Below are 16,962 nucleotides of genomic sequence, written 5' to 3'. Positions count from 1 at the left end.
ACACATTAACCATCATCTCCTAACTAATTAATTAGGTTCCAGAGTTGCGAGAGGGAGGACATCAGCTGAGGGCCCAGTTACCCTGCAAAAGGAATGGCAGGGAGGTTCTCATTGGTAACAATGGGATAAAGCAAAACACAGGGTTTTGCGGGTGGTTTTTAGCAATTTTCTACACCTCATAAAGGAGAAAAGCCAGTGCCGCTGAACAGGTAAAAAAAAATGGTTCCGGAACCTTGTGGCATCAGGGGTGTCTCCTTCTTCATACTCTGATTTATAAAATAATGAAAGGAAAAAGTGGGGATGATTGTGTTAAATGTGCTTTAATTTGGAAGATAAGTTTGGTTTTTCACAGCGTGGAAGTTTGAGTGTAAATAAGTTAAATAGTTTAAATAGTTTCAAGTAAAACAGTTGATGGAAAAATAAAAAAACATAAGAAAAAGATTAAAAAGCACAGAGTGCATCAATTAAGGGGTTAAAGAGTTAAAACTTTCCTGAAGGAAGTTTTGTTTGTCTTAAATATTGCGATCAGTTGGAAAAGAAGGTAAAAGTGAAAAGGGACATTAGAGAGTCGAAAAGAAAGTTGTTTTAGAAAGGAGTATAGTTCATGTTGTGGAAGGAAGTGACAGGCAGGTGGACAACTGACTGACTGACTGATAATATTTCTTTGTGCAAAATCTGAACCTATACTAAACTTTTCTTCTGTCTCTCTCACACACAAATACACACATATATGGGATTTGAGTTCAACATCTGCGTTTTTGAGTCTGGATTTTAGAAGCCTGCCCTTCTCCATGGCTACTACACCAGAGACACTTCTCCAGCACGGCCTGAAAGAGAGAGATCTGCCTTCCTGCATGTTGAAAATCGCAGAGTGAGTTTCTACAAGAAAAAAAAAAAAAAACTCAGAAGAAATCTGGACCCACTGAGATGGACAACGATCCATGCTGTTTGCAAGAGCCAGAAGAGAGATACACTGGATTTATTTTGAAAGCATCTTCTGCGGGCAGAAGAGAAACCGGAGCAAAGTTTCTTCTTTCTCCCTCCTGGAGAAGTTAAAGTGGACAAAGAATGATTCAATGTCTCACCAACAGACCTGGGAAGGGCCTGGTTGTTTTTTGGACTGATAGAGGACTGTGTGCCATGACAGTCTGACTCTGGAGCGATTTAGAAACTGATGGAGGTAACGTACAAACACACACATTTGCATAAATCTTTTCCTATTTTCTGCAATGAAGAACGCTTATTAATTGCTGCTCATGTGACGCTTGCTTGACGTTGACAGATATAGCGGGTTAAAATATTATTTTAGAGTTAGAAAAGTATCTTTAAAAGGGTGATAACTAAACTCATTTGATACTTTCCAGTTAATTCTTTTAGAGAAACAAGTTCTCTTTCGTCGTGGAATATTCAGGGTCAATTATTCTAGTTATTAAAAGTTATTAAAAAGCAGAGGAAGTTACAACATCTCCAAAACTCAGCAGTAACCATGTGTTTCTATGTTATTCTCAGGACAGATCTCACGAAGGAGCATTTTTTAAAACCCAGTGCATGTTTAAAACCTGATGGGTTTCTCCTTCAGATATTATTTTCTGTTGTCAGAGTTTGTATCCCATAAATCTAATGGGTAGAGACCTCATTAAAACAGGCTTAGTTTTACTGCAGATGGTCTTCATACAGTTTCTGACACAGTATTTACAGTTTGGTGCAGTTTTTTGTCCACAAGTGTTAACTGACGCTTATGGAAAGTACAAATTCAATATTTTTCACAGCAGCTGCTGGGAAGAGGTTATATTAGGTTTTTTCTTCCCTCTTCTGATTCATGCAGCGTGTTGATTTACACTGTACCTTATATCAGGTCCTGACAAAAACTATGAAAGGCTTGGTTCTGCAGGTTCTTTTTTCTCCCTTTGGGGAAGGAAAGGACACCTGATCAGTTCTGTGTTGCACAGAAATATTAAAACACTTGTTGTTTTCTAAGATATCACCAGCTAAAAACTTTTAAAACTTTGAGAGTAATTGGTTTTGTTAAACACATTTCCCTTGGTAAAACAAACCTTTAAAATGAGAATGAAAAATGGGATTATTTAGAAAGAATCTGATTGGACAGTGATACCACACAAAAATTAAACTAATCTCATGTTTCCTAAAAGACTCTGCATGAAAAGACCTTCAGAACCGTGGAGTTATTTTCCACCACAGTAACAAGTTTTTTTTTAAGCATGCTTTTTCTTTATTTTAAAACAGATCTGGTTTTTTGTTTTGTTCTTGGTTTTTTAGCATAATGTTTGTCTGAAGCTTCTTATGAACTGGGTTAGAAGCAAATATGATCTGAGGTAAATTGGGAGCTGTGAACTATTAATTTTAAATCTGATTATGGTCCAAGCAGAAATAATATATTTAGCCAATCCTTCAATCTCTGCAGAAAGTTAACACCATTGTACAATGCAGTAGTACTCAACTTGTGGTTCCTGGACTCCTGAAGCCCGTAAGCCATAGATTATAGATCCATAAAATTATAATATTTAATTAAAGGTAGACCGATTACCTATTAAAACAGATCTAAGCCAATGATGAGTTCCAGTCATTTGGTGGCTTTAAAATGCAATAATACTCAAAATTTCTACTCTGGGGACACAGATTGGGGTTGAAGAGTTTAGTTTTGGAACCAAGGTTAGGATTTTTATAACAGAATCAAGACAAGTAAAATCCTTCATTTTAGGTGTTGGAATAATTGAATATAGATTTATCTTGTATTTTCTCCTATTCTTTAACTTAACTATTTGATTATATAACCTTTCATGATGTATGTGTGAGAAAGGATGTGTGAGTTTGTCTGCAGGCAAAGATCATAAATGGAGCTGAACTAGCAGAGAAGGAAGCAGTCCAGTTGAGGAGGTCATAAAGATGAAGGCACAGCTGACCCTACAAGTTGTAGGAGACTGTGGGAAATGTGTTGTTGATGTATAAAGCTGTTTATGACCTGTTTACGATGTAGTTGTTGTTCCCCCCCATCCTTTAGAGAACAATGTTTTTGTAAACTAGGGACCCCCGAAAGACAATAAAAAGAGGAAGCGGTCGGATAGGCTTCAGAGCGGTGCGGGATCTGTAACTGAGCAAATCTTGACCGTCTCTCCTCGCAAAGCGAGTAAAAGGAACTAATACTTTGTCTCTCTTTTCTTTTTGTGTTGTTATAATATTGTTAGGTTGGTTAAACTTGACATTAGGAAAAGAAAAGAAATAAAGGCTCTCTTAACAGTAAGAAGATGGTCGGCTCAAACTCAAGTCTCCTTATTTGATTTCTTAGGGTTTAAAGATTAAAAGAATACATATGAGTACAAAGGTACACAAGGTAATTTCAGATTACTAAGAGATAAAATATTGGAACATTTATCAGCATTTGGATTATTAAAGAGGGGTTCTAGTAATAAGTTTTCCCCAACTCTCAAAATTTAAATAGCCCAAATGAAAGAAAATGAGAAAAAGTCCAGTTTGGAGACAAGCTTCTTATCTTAATTTCTGATTAAGTCAAACACTGCAGTTTTGTTTAGTTTGGGTATAACATGAAAATGTCAACGCTGACTTTTCTAATTTCCCCTCGGGGATCAATAAAGTATCTTTGAATTTGAATTGAATTAAATTAAAAATACTTCTTTGCATTTAACTTGAAATTATGCAATACAGCTGTGATCAAATTGAGCCAAACAAAAAGAGAATTATAACAATAACTCTCAGGATTGTAGTTATTATTATAGAGTTACATTACAAAGAATTAGCAAAAGGTTTCAGCATCAGTAAATTTGGATTAATTTAAGAGAAAACTGTTGCTGTGCTTCTAAATACTTTAAGATCTCTTTGGACTATGTGCACTCATTTTTAAAAAGGATCCTGAAGATTGTCATAACAAAATTGATCAATTATAGCATTAAAAGATGTGGCTGAGAAAACATATTCTGAAAAGAGATTGTTAAAAATGTCTTTGAATTCTTGAAGCTTCAAATTTGGCCATTTGTCTGTCTTTGATGTTTTGTTTGTTTTGTTGGAATGAATGTTTGTTTATATGTTGCATGAAACAATAATCCATGTTTAGAATAATGTTTCTAAATCTCAGATTGATTAAAACTTTGAGTTTTCAGGAGAGTTAAGAAGCAGCTTGTTTCTCAGGTAGGTGCATGTTAATAGCTTTGCAGTTTAAGTTACACTAACGTGGGTTGGAATGAAGAAACTGTGGATCCGCCCATAAGCTGCCAATCAGAGGTTAGTTCTGCCTGACTCCGCCCACCTACCAGGTTGGTTCGTGCCTTTGTTGTCATGGTAACGCTCAGCACCTCCCTTCCTGAGTTTTAACATTGTTTAAGAGACAATAGAATCAAAATGCTTGTAGTGATTGTTGCCTTAATAACATGTTTTTATATAATAATTAAGGATGTAGCATGACTTTTAGATTTATGTGTTTTATTACTAAAAGGTTAATGAAATAGTTTAAACTAGTTTGAAGAATTAGTTTTGCATGCAGAATCATTGGTGATTTATTAGATTGAAAGTTTTCCTGGTGCCATTAAACTAACTGACAGTTCAAGATATGCAAAAGTAAGGAATATATTTTTGATAAAGAATCAGAGTCATGATTTCATACTTGGTGGGAATTATTTATTTGATTCAATTTGTAGGGTTTATTCATCCAAATTACATTGGATGACCATTAATCTAATACTCATCTTCATACAAGACAAATCAGGATGATATGTGACTAATTTCTAAGTGAGACATTAATGAACTGAATAACTAAAGTTTGTGTTTGGTTGTTGATGGAACTGAATTGCAGTTAAAAACATCTGGATTTTCTTTATGTTGCTTTTCTTAAATTCATAGTGACACATAGTTATGTCAGAATTCATTTCTTTGGTTCTATGTAATGTGATCTTGGTTATTAAAACATTTTTGTACAAACTTTTTGCTGGATTGTCGCATGGGTTGGACCCTGCGCCAGAAGAGGGGAATGTCAGAATAAAGTAACATGGGGTTCCAAAAGTTTTAGCACTCATGGGAAAAAGGGTAGCTCAGACCTCCAGTGAGGACTTAGTGACAATGTGAGAGAGACGTTGTACTTTGTTTATATAAATGGTGCATAGCTCCCTAAGACCACATTATGATAACCTCTCTGAAATTATGGTGTTGATTCTTTTGTGAAATTTTATATCTCCACAGATTAGACAATTTTTGAAATTCTTTTTGGGTTTTCTGAAACTATGAAATATTGACCTGTAATCAGACCTTCTTCAAACATCATGTCACATTTTTGATATTCAGAATATTTAGCTGATGGTCACTGCTAGTATATCAGGTGAAGTCTGAAGATCAATTCTTTTGATTTTGTTGGATGTTTTGATGAAGTTCATGTAGTTAAGCACTTAGGTTTGAGAATGGGACTTTGAATTGAAAATTAGCCAAGTGTTGTGAAGACTCTACCTATTGTTCTCACTTATATGAGATTGAGACAAAGGACACAGGTAAATCTCAGTCCTTTTGAAGTGCTGTGTGGCAGGTCTCCTAATTTGGACATGGAGATATTGCCAAGATCATTTTCTTCCACATCTTTGTGTGAAGGTAGGATGTTGTTTTACTGTCAAAACCTGTCCACTGTGTTTTCTCAAGTTTCACAGATGGTGAAGGCTGCATTACCAGAAACAGCCACTTCCACCCTTCAGTCCTTTATTCCTGGCGACTGGATTCTGGTCAGAGAATTTAGGAGAAAACACAGGAAGTCCAGGTGCTGGAATGGCCCATATCAGATCCTACTAGACACCCAGGAAAGCTGCAGGAAAGCTCTAGCTCCTCCAGCTTCATCTGGCTTCCAGGACACAAGTCATCTTCTAACTGGATCATCCACGGCCTGAAAGGTGTGAGGACAGCGGACCACCACAAGACAAAGAACTGTAAGCTGATCACTGGCGAGTGATTGAAGAGGTGGTTGAAGAACACTGTTCTTACAAGGGCACAATAATCTCTTGGGCAGTGCAACGTTATTTCAGAATCTACTTAAGGCCATCGCATTGCCTGAAAGTTAGAAATCATAAGGTCATTTGCCTCACTGCACACACACCACAGTGAGAGATTCTTTCCTCCCACTTTGACAGCGAAACTGACTCTGAGGAGGAAATCTCGGATGCTTTTATCTAACTTTTATGTTTATTACTTGATATTTATCATTATGGTATTATTACAAGTTTGAATGTGTTCATTTCCACCGTTGTTTAGTTGGACTATGGAAGCCTAACTTCCAGCAGGTTAGAGTTCCTGTTTCTAAATATATTTCTAGAGGAGCTTCCTACGACCGCCCACCTGTACCAGACTGGTAACAGGGCAGCTTGAAGCCACTCAGGAGAGACAGCAGGATTTTTGTTTTTTCTGTTTTTTAAGTTGTGTTTATAATTTGTTTTCTTTGAAAAAAAACTGTTTGCTTTCAGTACCAGAAGAAAGGACATTCCACTTCAAGGTCATGATGCAGCTATATGGAAGATGGTTTGTTTTGATGCTAATGATTGGTATTGCAAGTATTTTTTATAACTCTTGTGTTCATTTTGGGAAAGGTACAGCAAAGACAATGTGTGGTTAATCTGACTAATAATACTCATCAGGGGATTTGAAGAGAGATTCATCACTTTTCTGACTACTATGATCATACTGATCATGTTTGGTGGCAACTGATGCATCAAAACTGTGAGGAAGATAAGAAATGATAGTTGCTATGTTTGTTGTTTGATTCCACGTGTTATTAATGATCAACCATTTTTAGTACCTGTTCTTATTAATACTACTTTCTTTCCAGATAGGCAACATAACCAGCTGGTGGAGGTCATTTTTCCTTGGGTGAGGAATTATATTGTAAGGGAAAGCAGAAATGTTAGATTTTCTAGTGAGACTAATTTAACGTGTGCTTCTACAGGAGCTCTTTATAGAATTCGGGGTAATAGAAATCCGATTAAAGATCCAGATATTTGTATTACACAGGAGGAAAGTAGACCTTATTTCCTTGGGAAGACAGTAGGTTGCGAAGCTATTATATCTGTTTTATGTGCTTTAATCAACAGACATAAATTTGAGTCATGTCCTATCAGAACTGATCCTTATACTATTTCAGAATCTTTGGCTCCAGATCCTTTTGTGTTAACTCTTAATCTTACTGCTTTATCTGAGGAAGGTTTCACTGTTCTAACTACGGAGCAGCAGGCTATTAGAACGATGAGTTTGCAAAATAAACTGGCTTTGGATTATCTGTTGGCTGAGAGGGGTGATGGTTTTGAAGAATTTTCCTTTAGTTGTGATTATCTTGTAATCAGAAGAAGGGAGTGTGATGGAAATTTTTGCAGTAAGCATTTCACAGTGTATGACCTTTTTTACTCCTCAGAACATCTGTGTTAGAGGAAGAAGCTGTAAAAGCCATTATCAGAAGTTTGATGGTTCAGACTCATCTTTAGGACAATGTCAGGAAGGGCAGTTAGGTCTGTTCCTAGATAACCTTGTCACTGTTGAACTCAAGAAGGGTTTGGGTCATAGAACAAGACTCTTTGCAGTTGAGATAACACTGTCATGTTCTGGTATAAATACTGTGTGAAAATAGCGTTTGGGGCTCTGTTCAACTGACTTGCTTGGTGACAGAGTCATTCAAACGCTGAATGCCTTTGAATAAAACTTATAAAGACAAAGTCCGGATTTTCTCTTGTTATGAGTCAACTTCTCTCCACTTTAATAAGAAAATTCCACAACAAAACCTAAAGGCAACAGGTTACATGAAAACATGGTGGGGCTGAGAACCAAGCCTTGAGGAACTCCACACAGGATTAATTGCAGCTGGTTTATCTGTGTGGACTCCTCCACCCATCTATCCACCCATTCTGTTTTAATTCAGCCCAGCTGTCTAAACACATTTTCCATTACAAGTTGTAGAAAAAGTTTAGTTCTGTTTGTTTGAGGTTATAATAAGTTCTTCCAGACTGTATTCCAACATTCATAAAAAGCTCTAGTTTTCCTTGTGTTGCCATAGATCAGCCATTTCTCCTGCTGCTGCGTCTAACACGACTGTTTTACCCACATGTCTGCTGGGTTTCTGTCTCAGGGCTGATTTCAGGATTTCCTTGATGGCTTTTAAACTCCTTAATGGTCTAGGCTCCTCTCACCGGCAGGATCTTTTACATCTTCATTATATTTTATCCAGAACACTGACGTCACACCCTCATCTGCTTTCGGATCATTATGGGAGATTTACTGGTTCATAGTGGAGCTGTCTGGGTTAAGTTAGACTGCAGCAGAACCTGACATGATGATTTTATTCATAAAACAATCATTTTACTTCTTTACCACGTTGCTTTATACTGTTTTATAGAGGACTCTCTGGTTGTGAGATATTTGTTTTTGCTCCTGGTTCTGTTGGCTTTTTGCTGGATGAAGAGACGATGTTCAGAATAAATCTTCAGTGTTTCTCTGTTTTACGTGGAAAGGAAATCTTTCAGCTGACTGAAGATTAGGCCTTCAAGTAGAATCTCCAAACTGTCTGCAACACAATTAATAAAACAAGCTTCTACAAAGGAAACATGCTTATGCTGCAGTCTCAGGTCGATTTAACTCATCATGCAGATCTTCTGCAGTCAGTCCAGGGTTTCTGACCACCTTCTTCATAAATCTAGTTGGAGATATTTATAGTGTCCTTCTTCTGCCACCAGGTGGCATAGCCTCTGTTCCTTTAAACTTGTGGACCTCCAGCTGCATCTGTAAGAACATTCAGGGCCTTTGATGTCTGTTTGGATCCTTCTGCCGGTCTCTGGCTAACTCTCTAGACTCAATAAGCACCATAAATGCTCCAGGGCCCGTTTCAGGAAGCAGGGTTACTAAGCTCTGAGTAAACCTACTATCATACCAGGTGTTTTCAGTTTCAGAACAAGTGGGTTACTCAACTCTGAGTCAAAGTTGCCCAGATTTGATAACTAGTGCAGGTAAATAAGAAGCCCTCATCAATGGGAGGCAGATAACATGATTCGCCATGGCAACAGGAGGAAATAAAAAACAACTACTGGATTTACACTTGCTGGTCATAAAGAACACTTCATGAAATGAAAGGACTTGTCTTTAATTTGGTAAATGATTGGTGATTCAGAAATGATGATAAACATATAATAAATATGCATATATATATAAGCCCAGCACTCAGTGTGGACCCCGGCCACTTGGCTTCCACAGCTGATTATGTGGCTGCATCACGTCTGATCTTCACAGTAAAAAACTACAAATAGCTGCTATGTCTACTACATTTGTATTGATTACATGTATTTAAAACAGAATAGAATATATTAGAATAGAAAAGGCTTTATTGTCTCACAGTGGATAAATTCTGGTGTGTCAGTATCAAAGCAAGCAGTGAAAGCATCCGGGATCATGTGCCACTAAAACCATAGAAGAAGTTACCAGACTAAAAACTATAAGAAGCAATCAGGAAAAACAACCAGGCAGTATAGTAAAGGAGAATAAAACCCAAAATGATTCAACAATAAATGATTTATCATTTATTGTTGAACATAGTGTATGATTATCAACAAGACGACTGATTAATTAAATTTGACGTGCAGCAGAGTCAGGTGATATTAGTGACAGCAATAGTGTGAAAACTGGGCAATATAATAGAAAACATAAAACAATAAAACATAATCTCCTTTATTTAGTGAAGGAGCAGTGAATGTAACAGGCCTTTAGGCAGCCAATTAAGCCTGGAAACCCAGAAATATATGAATACATAATGCTTGATTATCAGAATGTGATACAGATTAAATGACTGCTTTCACTGATACCTGCAGTTCTGTGATATTCTTCTTTTATTACTGGCTCAGTTTGTCAGATTGCAAAGCTGCTTATAAATGTCCAAGTTGTTTAAAATAAAATGTAACTAAACCTAAACTATTTATGCTGATGAGAATAAACAACTTCAGTTTAACCTCCGTTGGGGATCAAACCTGGTGTTCATGTGAGAGGCGAGGACACGAACCGCCTTGCTGAGGACAACCTGACTCCACTGAATGTTTGTGGTTGATGTCACGAGAACCTCTGCTCTACAGGAACTGGAAGAGCAACGACATACAGATGCCTGAATGATTTTTCTATGTCATACAAACAAAACGACAACTGAGAAAATTATTGAGATAAATGATTGACTGTGGTGAAAACGGTAACGCTTGAAAATATATTCATCCAGAAAATGATCAGACATCTAAACGTGATGATTTCTCTCTACTGTTGGAGGTTTCTGGGAGTAGTTGCACTCCAACGTCTCCAGGCTCCTCCAGAAAACATCTCGCCATTTCTCAAATTTTTGTTTTTCCAGGCCTCAGATAGAAAGTACACCAAACCCAGGATTAGTTTAATAAACCCTGCTACTGAGCATCCATCCACCTGTCCATCCATCCATCCATCCATCCATCCATCCATCTGTCCATCCATCCATCCATCTGTCCATCTGTCCATCCATCCATCCTTCCATCTGTCCATCTATCCATCCATCCATCTGTCCATCCATCCATCCGTCCATCCATCCATCCATCCATCCTTCCATCTGTCCATCCATCCATCCATCCTTCCATCTGTCCATCCATCCATCCATCCTTCCATCTGTCCATCCATCCATCCATCCTTCCATCTGTCCATCCATCCATCCATCCTTCCATCTGTCCATCCATCCATCCATCCATCCATCCATCCATCCATCCACCTGTCCATCATCCATCCATCTGTCCATCATCCATCCATCCATCCATCCATCCATCCACCTGTCCATCATCCATCCATCTGTCCATCATCCATCCATCCATCCATCCATCCATCCATCCACCTGTCCATCATCCATCCATCCATCCATCCATCCATCCATCCATCCATCCACCTGTACCCAGAGAGAACATGAGAACCTCATGAAGAAAGACCTCTGACCTGGATTCAAACCCAGGACCTCAGCCGTGCTAACACTGCTCACCATAATCAACTTGGAGGCTGAATCAGTTTGGTCTGAACTATAAACTGCATCATAGGTCAGTGACATCATCCTTCTGCTTTAAAACAAGGAGAAGACATTAAGACAACCAAACAGCAGATCTAATTCATTGAGCTCCTGATTTGAGTTTGGACCCTCTGGTGTCTCTGCTGCTGGTAAGAGGACCATGTCCTGCAGCCTGTTTGTCTCTCAGAACCCTGTCCTGTGCATTATCATTGACCTGCAAAGCTGCCTCCAAGCACTTTTTATTGACGACCCACAGACAGAGGCAGGCAGCAGAATCAGCAGACGCATCAGGATGAAGGGAAAGCGCCGACTCAGCAGAATCTTTTAAAGCCCGTCCTTTGTGACTGCCCCCCTGCAGGCCCCTCTTTGCCCCCCCCCTGCCGTATAAATTGGGCTGTCCAAGTTTTTCTCTGTTATACTGTGTGTGGTTGTGGGACAGGTTGGACGACGTCCAGTGGCAGAAACATGTCGCAGTACTCTGGAAAGGTGAGTAGCAGGTGACAGATTGGATCGGCTGGAGGGATCGAAAGCTCAGGAAAAATTCATTTGACAAATATTAAACCCGAACAGCTCATTGGTGTTCAGAACCCAAATAGCTTACTGGGGTTCAGAACCCAAATAGCTTACTGGGGTTCAGAACCCAAATAGCTTACTGGGATTCAGAACCTGAACGTCTCACTGGGGTTCAGAACCTGAAATCTAATATCCCTCCAGGTCCAACACAGATGACTAAAAATTGAACATTAACGATCTAAAGCCATTAATAAATAAATAAGTGAATCTGCTGAATTTTATTCTAGTGTTAACTTACAGCTCTCTGCCTGTAGGTGGCACTCTTCTAAAATCAGATTTTTTTATGATCACAGCTTCTGACTCAACTATGATCATAAATACATTCTCAGTCTGTGGAAGCAGGGACGGGGTCCGGTTGTACATTCAATTAAAAGCTTTGTTTAGATGGTGGGCGGGGCCTGTTAACTCGATTTGGCGCGTGGCGGCCTCTGTTTGTACTGAACAACGCCCTCTGCTGGCAGAGGGATGCCGGACGGATGGCAGAATCCCTTCATTCATCGGGCCGGATAAACGTGTTGGAACTTCCTCTACAGGGTTTCTGTTGTTTCATCTGAGCAGCAGAGATTCGACCTGCAGATCACAGGTCCTGCTCAGTGTAGTTTTAGAAGATCTGGTTGGTGCTTAATAGCAGCTCTGAGGACGGTATCTTCAAGTGATGAAGCACTGACATCATCATCATCATGACATGGACCTGACAGGTCCCCATGTCTCAGATGGAAGCATCAGAAATCATTTAATCTGATTTAATGTTGAATAAACTGTATTGAACAGCTGACCATCTCCTCCTGCAGATCACCTTCTATGAGGGGAAATGTTTCACTGGCAGGAAGTTGGAGGTCAGAGGTGACTGTGATAACTTCCAGGACCGTGGCTTCATGAACAGGTGATAAACTGTCTTTATGCTTTTATTATTGATCCTGATCATTTGCGCTGATGGATCTGATGCTCTGCAGCTGCTCTCATCTTCACTTTGAACAAACTCCTGAAAACAGAGGAACCAGCAGGTTCATGCCTCTGGATTTCAACCTTAACATTAAGAACACTGGACGATCTTTCAGAAGGTATCTGCTAACCTTCCATGAGAGGATCATCAATATTCAGGAGGACATTTTATGAAACAAACACATCTTAAATAATGCTGAGTTTGTTCAATGATCCAATCAGAGCAGTAGCAGAGATCATCTCCTCCAGATTTTCACAATAAAAGCCCAAGCTGAGTCCAACCTGTGGATCCTGTTTTTTCCTGTTCTTAGAGTCAACTCCATCCGTGTGGAGAGCGGAGCCTGGATCTGCTACGACCATCCTGACTTTAAGGGCCAGCAGTACATCCTGGAGCACGGAGAGTACCCAGAATTCCAGAGGTGGAATTCACACAACGACCACATGGGATCCTGCAAGCCCATCCGCATGGTAAACACCTGGACTGGGTTTGAAAACCCCCCATATGTGAGCTGCAGGTCAGAGCTGCTCAGACGAAGAAGCTCCAGGGTTCTTAGGTGTCCTTCAGCTTTACCCCAGATATTAGCCTTAGATATGGTGTGAGATGTTCTGCAGCAGCTTCAGTGCATTATGGTTGTATTCATCAGGTTATGCAGGAGCTATTTAATGAAATCTCCATTTTTATCAGGTGTGTTGGAGAAGGAAAACATCTCCAACATGCAGGAGCCCAGGTCTGAGCACTGACTGACCATCTCTGTTCTGTAGTCTGAAGGAATGTTCCTCTCTGAGCTGAGCACAGAGCCCCAGATGATGCATGATTATCATAACTTCTTCCTCAGTCTTACAATCATAGGTTAGTTATAGAACCTTTAATGGTCCAACTGGGTTTTAATAGTGAACATTCAGAGGATGAACCCTGCAGTTCAGAGGTCTTTCCAGTGTCCTGAAACCTTTAGATCTGTCTCTCAATCAAATAGTTGAATGACCTCCTCTTCATGCAGAGGTTCTGCAGAGTCGGGCTAACGACCCGATGATCTGATTAAGTTGGGCTGAAGCAGTTTGAGGCTCCTGATTAAAACAGATAAGTTCTCCTTGCAGAAGTTGCTGCTCAGGATCAAACATATCTTCCTTATCGTCAAGATCTCCCTATAAAAACAAAAAGTATTTCTGTGACTGTAACGCTGTGTTAAACAGACTGCGCCCCCTGCTGGTAAATATGACTAAATGCAATTATTTGGAACGTGTTGTTAGAAAGCTTCTAGGCTGAGATCTTGCTCTTGTTGAAGAGAGTCAGCAGCAGAAGAAACAAAACACAGTTTTCTCCTCTGAGAAAAGGTTCAGTCCATCTGAAATCCACCTGGAAAGGTCTTCATTTCCAACCGTGTCCTGAGTGGGAAAACCAGCCGGTGGAGTTTTCCACAGGTGTCAGAGATTCCTGAGTTCCTGTCTGCTGGTGAACAGAACCTTTCTGAACCCATTTTATGTGTCTCCATCATGCATCTGAGCTGTGATGGAGCCAGCGGTCCATCAAATGACCCTGAAACAGAAGGTTGTTCATGAAGAACTGTTGGTTAGGGTTTGATCTAAAATATTCTGCAGGTTTTAAAGGTTTACCTGAAAAAAGTTTTACTATTTAGACTTTTTACGTGCAGTTGGTGAGAAGAGATGGGGAGATGATCCTTCTCCCCCATGAGTATTCACCTGTTTCCCTTTCTGTTGTGTCCCTCAGCATGGAGAACATTACCGCATCGAGCTGTTTGAAGCCTGTAACTTCTCTGGTCAGTGTGTGGACATCTGCGACGACTGTCCCTTCCTGCAGAGCCGTGGATTCTCTAAGAACTGCATCAACTCCGTCAGGGTCTATGGAGACGGAGCGTGAGTTCAGCACCAACAAACATGTTCTGACACTGAGAAGATCTAATCCACAATCATCCAAAGCACACTGATTTTAGATCTCACCTCAGCAGGTAGAGGAGGAACTCCACTGATTCTGGTCATTAGTCATTATGTTCTGACATGACCTTCCTATCTTCAGGGACATCATCCCTGTTGACTTCAGAGATGTTAGAACCTTCTTCCTGTCTCACTCAGACGAAGGTTTTGGGTTTTTGTTCCAAATAATGAACGTTTTACTGAAGCTCCACCAGTTTAATGTGCTGAGAACTTCCTCTAGTTGGATTGATAAAAGCTGGGTTCCTCAGTGAGTTCTTGAAGCGATCCTCTGAGATCCCAGAAATGCACAGATTCTGGTGTGAATCAGTGTCAGAACAAAAGCTAAAGGTCTTGTGAAGATGCTGCTGATGCTGGTAGGAAAGTCATTATCCACAGGGAAGCCAGTCCTGGACCAACATGGACTTCTGAAGATATGTCCTGTAGTCTGAGTGTTTGGACATAATGTCCATCGTTACATGTGGAACAAGGAACCCTGAGAACACCATCCCAGCTGTGAAGCACGGGGGTGGCAGCCTCATGCTGTGGGAATCGGTGTACTTCTCAAACTGAGGAAAGATTTCTGTGGAGATATTGAAGCAACCTCTGAAAACATCAGCCAGAAGGTTAAAGCCTGGACATAAATGAGTCTTCTAAATGGACAATGTCCCTCAGCATACCACCAGATTAGTTACTAAATGGCTGAAGGACAACAGAGTCCATAGAACTTAATGGACCCGACTGGTCCTGTAGGAGGAAAGTAGACACCTTTTTACATCTGCTACAAGAAAATACTGATGGGTCCTCCAGCTGATCTGCTCCAGCTCTTCATCCTCATGGTTCTCTTTAACACATGAAGATGATGCAGTCCACTAGTACTCTGAGTTCTGGTTCTGTATCAGCTGTAAAAACGACTGCAGAAGCTTGAGGCAGAGCGACGATGACAATAACTGATTTATAACAGTTTGTAACCTCTGAATGAGTTGATCACCTTCAACCTCCTCACCTGTAAGGTGTCACCAGATCTATGTCAGGTGCCTGAAGGAACCTCAAGGTGAGGCACATGCTTAGCTAACAGCCAGGTCTTCCTCATATGCATGTTGCCCTAGTTGGAGATGTCACCAACCCTGACCTGAAGGTCCAAGATGGCTGCCATAGCACACATGGGTACTGAGAATCAGGTCCGGTTCACAGTAACTGTAGGGTTTCTTCTGCATGATGCTCCTCAGACCATCACACCACCCTGGACCACCGTCAGTGTTCTCACACGTAGGTGGGTTCTGATTCTGGGATGGTCTGTGTTGCTGAGGCTAAATTAGCTACCAGACGTAATAGTTCATAAAGATCTAAAGCTCGGGTCCAAATGGGAACATTCTGTAGACCGAGTCAGAATCATTCTGTCCAACGCTGGAACAGATGCTGATGCTAAAAAATATCTTCTGTGAACAGGACCGTCTGATCCAAAAGAACCTAATCATTTCTGACACTTAGATCAGATCCAATATTTTCATTACAGAACCATCAGAAATGTTCTGCTCTCCTGAGTTAAATATGACTTTTAGGTCTTTTTATCTAGATTTCATGATGCTCTATCAAGGAGCAGATCTTGTTCTAACCCACCTTCTCCTCCTCTGCCTCCAGCTGGGTGATGTACGAGGAGCCCAACTTCCGCGGTCGGATGTACATCGTGGAGCGCGGGAACTACTGCAGCCCCAACGAATGGCAGGCCCAGAACCCCAACATCCAGTCCATCCGCAGAGTCGTCAACTACTTCTAAACCTCCAGTACCCTCCTCATCCTCATCATATCCAACAAATAAAGGCAGACTGAGAGAAAACCCAGTTTTTTACCAAACACTGAGTCCGTGGGCTGATTTATCATCTGATCTTCTTGTATCAGTAGAAATAAGCTGCAGATGAGTGGATATGAGAACGTATGAATGTTCCTGTCAGGTTCTGCTCGCTGGGATGAAACACTGTAAAAACTAGCATCGCTGTATTTGCTGGAATAAAACAGGAATCCTCCAGTTTCTTCTCTAAAGCTCCATGAAAGCTGAGGTTGTCCATCACAAAGATCAGGAGCTAATGTTCCTCACTGAAGATCTCTTCAAAGAACAGAAAACCATTGAAATTTCATCTAATAAAGAATTCAGTGTTCCAGCAAAATGGTTCTAAGGTTCTAACAGGTTACAAACAGATCCAAAACCTTTCTGAACAGAGGATCATCCTCCATTCCCTCCATAAATACAACCCCATCATAAACCCTCCTCATCCTCACACTGACCTCTGGGTCTTCAGATGTTCCTACAGGAACCGGCTGATCCAAGTTTACATGAAAACCTTTAGTGGGTCGGTTTTAGCCGATTCAGTGCAGAACCAGTCCAATCCAATTCAATTCAGTTTCGTTTATTTAGCGCCAACTCAAATGTCCTCTCAAGTCAGTTTAATCCAATCATCTAGAATCCCAGTCAGGCTCATCCATTCCAG

At 40.3% G+C, this 16,962-nt stretch overlaps 1 protein-coding gene across 1 annotated transcript; it reads left to right on the top strand.

The window, feature by feature from the left end:
• The first annotated feature begins 11,399 nt into the window (after positions 1 to 11,399).
• crygn2 (crystallin, gamma N2) lies at positions 11,400 to 16,330 on the top strand. The gene is made up of 5 exons (XM_047349652.1): positions 11,400 to 11,521; positions 12,400 to 12,491; positions 12,862 to 13,018; positions 14,277 to 14,422; positions 16,118 to 16,330. Exons 1-5 carry the CDS (start codon positions 11,501 to 11,503, stop codon positions 16,251 to 16,253), a joined length of 552 nt encoding a protein of 183 aa, XP_047205608.1. The 5' UTR covers positions 11,400 to 11,500; the 3' UTR covers positions 16,254 to 16,330.
• The last annotated feature ends 632 nt before the right edge of the window (positions 16,331 to 16,962 follow it).

Source organism: Girardinichthys multiradiatus, chromosome 21 (assembly GCF_021462225.1).
Source record: "Girardinichthys multiradiatus isolate DD_20200921_A chromosome 21, DD_fGirMul_XY1, whole genome shotgun sequence".
In the NCBI taxonomy this organism is placed as follows: Eukaryota; Metazoa; Chordata; class Actinopteri; order Cyprinodontiformes; family Goodeidae; genus Girardinichthys; species Girardinichthys multiradiatus.
The sequence above is the reverse complement of the archived record's forward strand: the minus strand, read 5'-3'. Positions and strand labels throughout refer to the sequence as shown.

What these genes read in the sequence shown, in the direction of transcription:
- crygn2 (XM_047349652.1), top strand. Translation starts at nt 11,501, where the DNA reads ATGTCGCAGTACTCTGGAAAG. An exon ending in GACCGTGGCTTCATGAACAG is followed by an intron (nt 12,492 to 12,861) that starts GTGATAAACTGT and finishes TCCTGTTCTTAG; the next exon opens with AGTCAACTCCATCCGTGTGG. An exon ending in CCTGCAAGCCCATCCGCATG is followed by an intron (nt 13,019 to 14,276) that starts GTAAACACCTGG and finishes TGTGTCCCTCAG; the next exon opens with CATGGAGAACATTACCGCAT.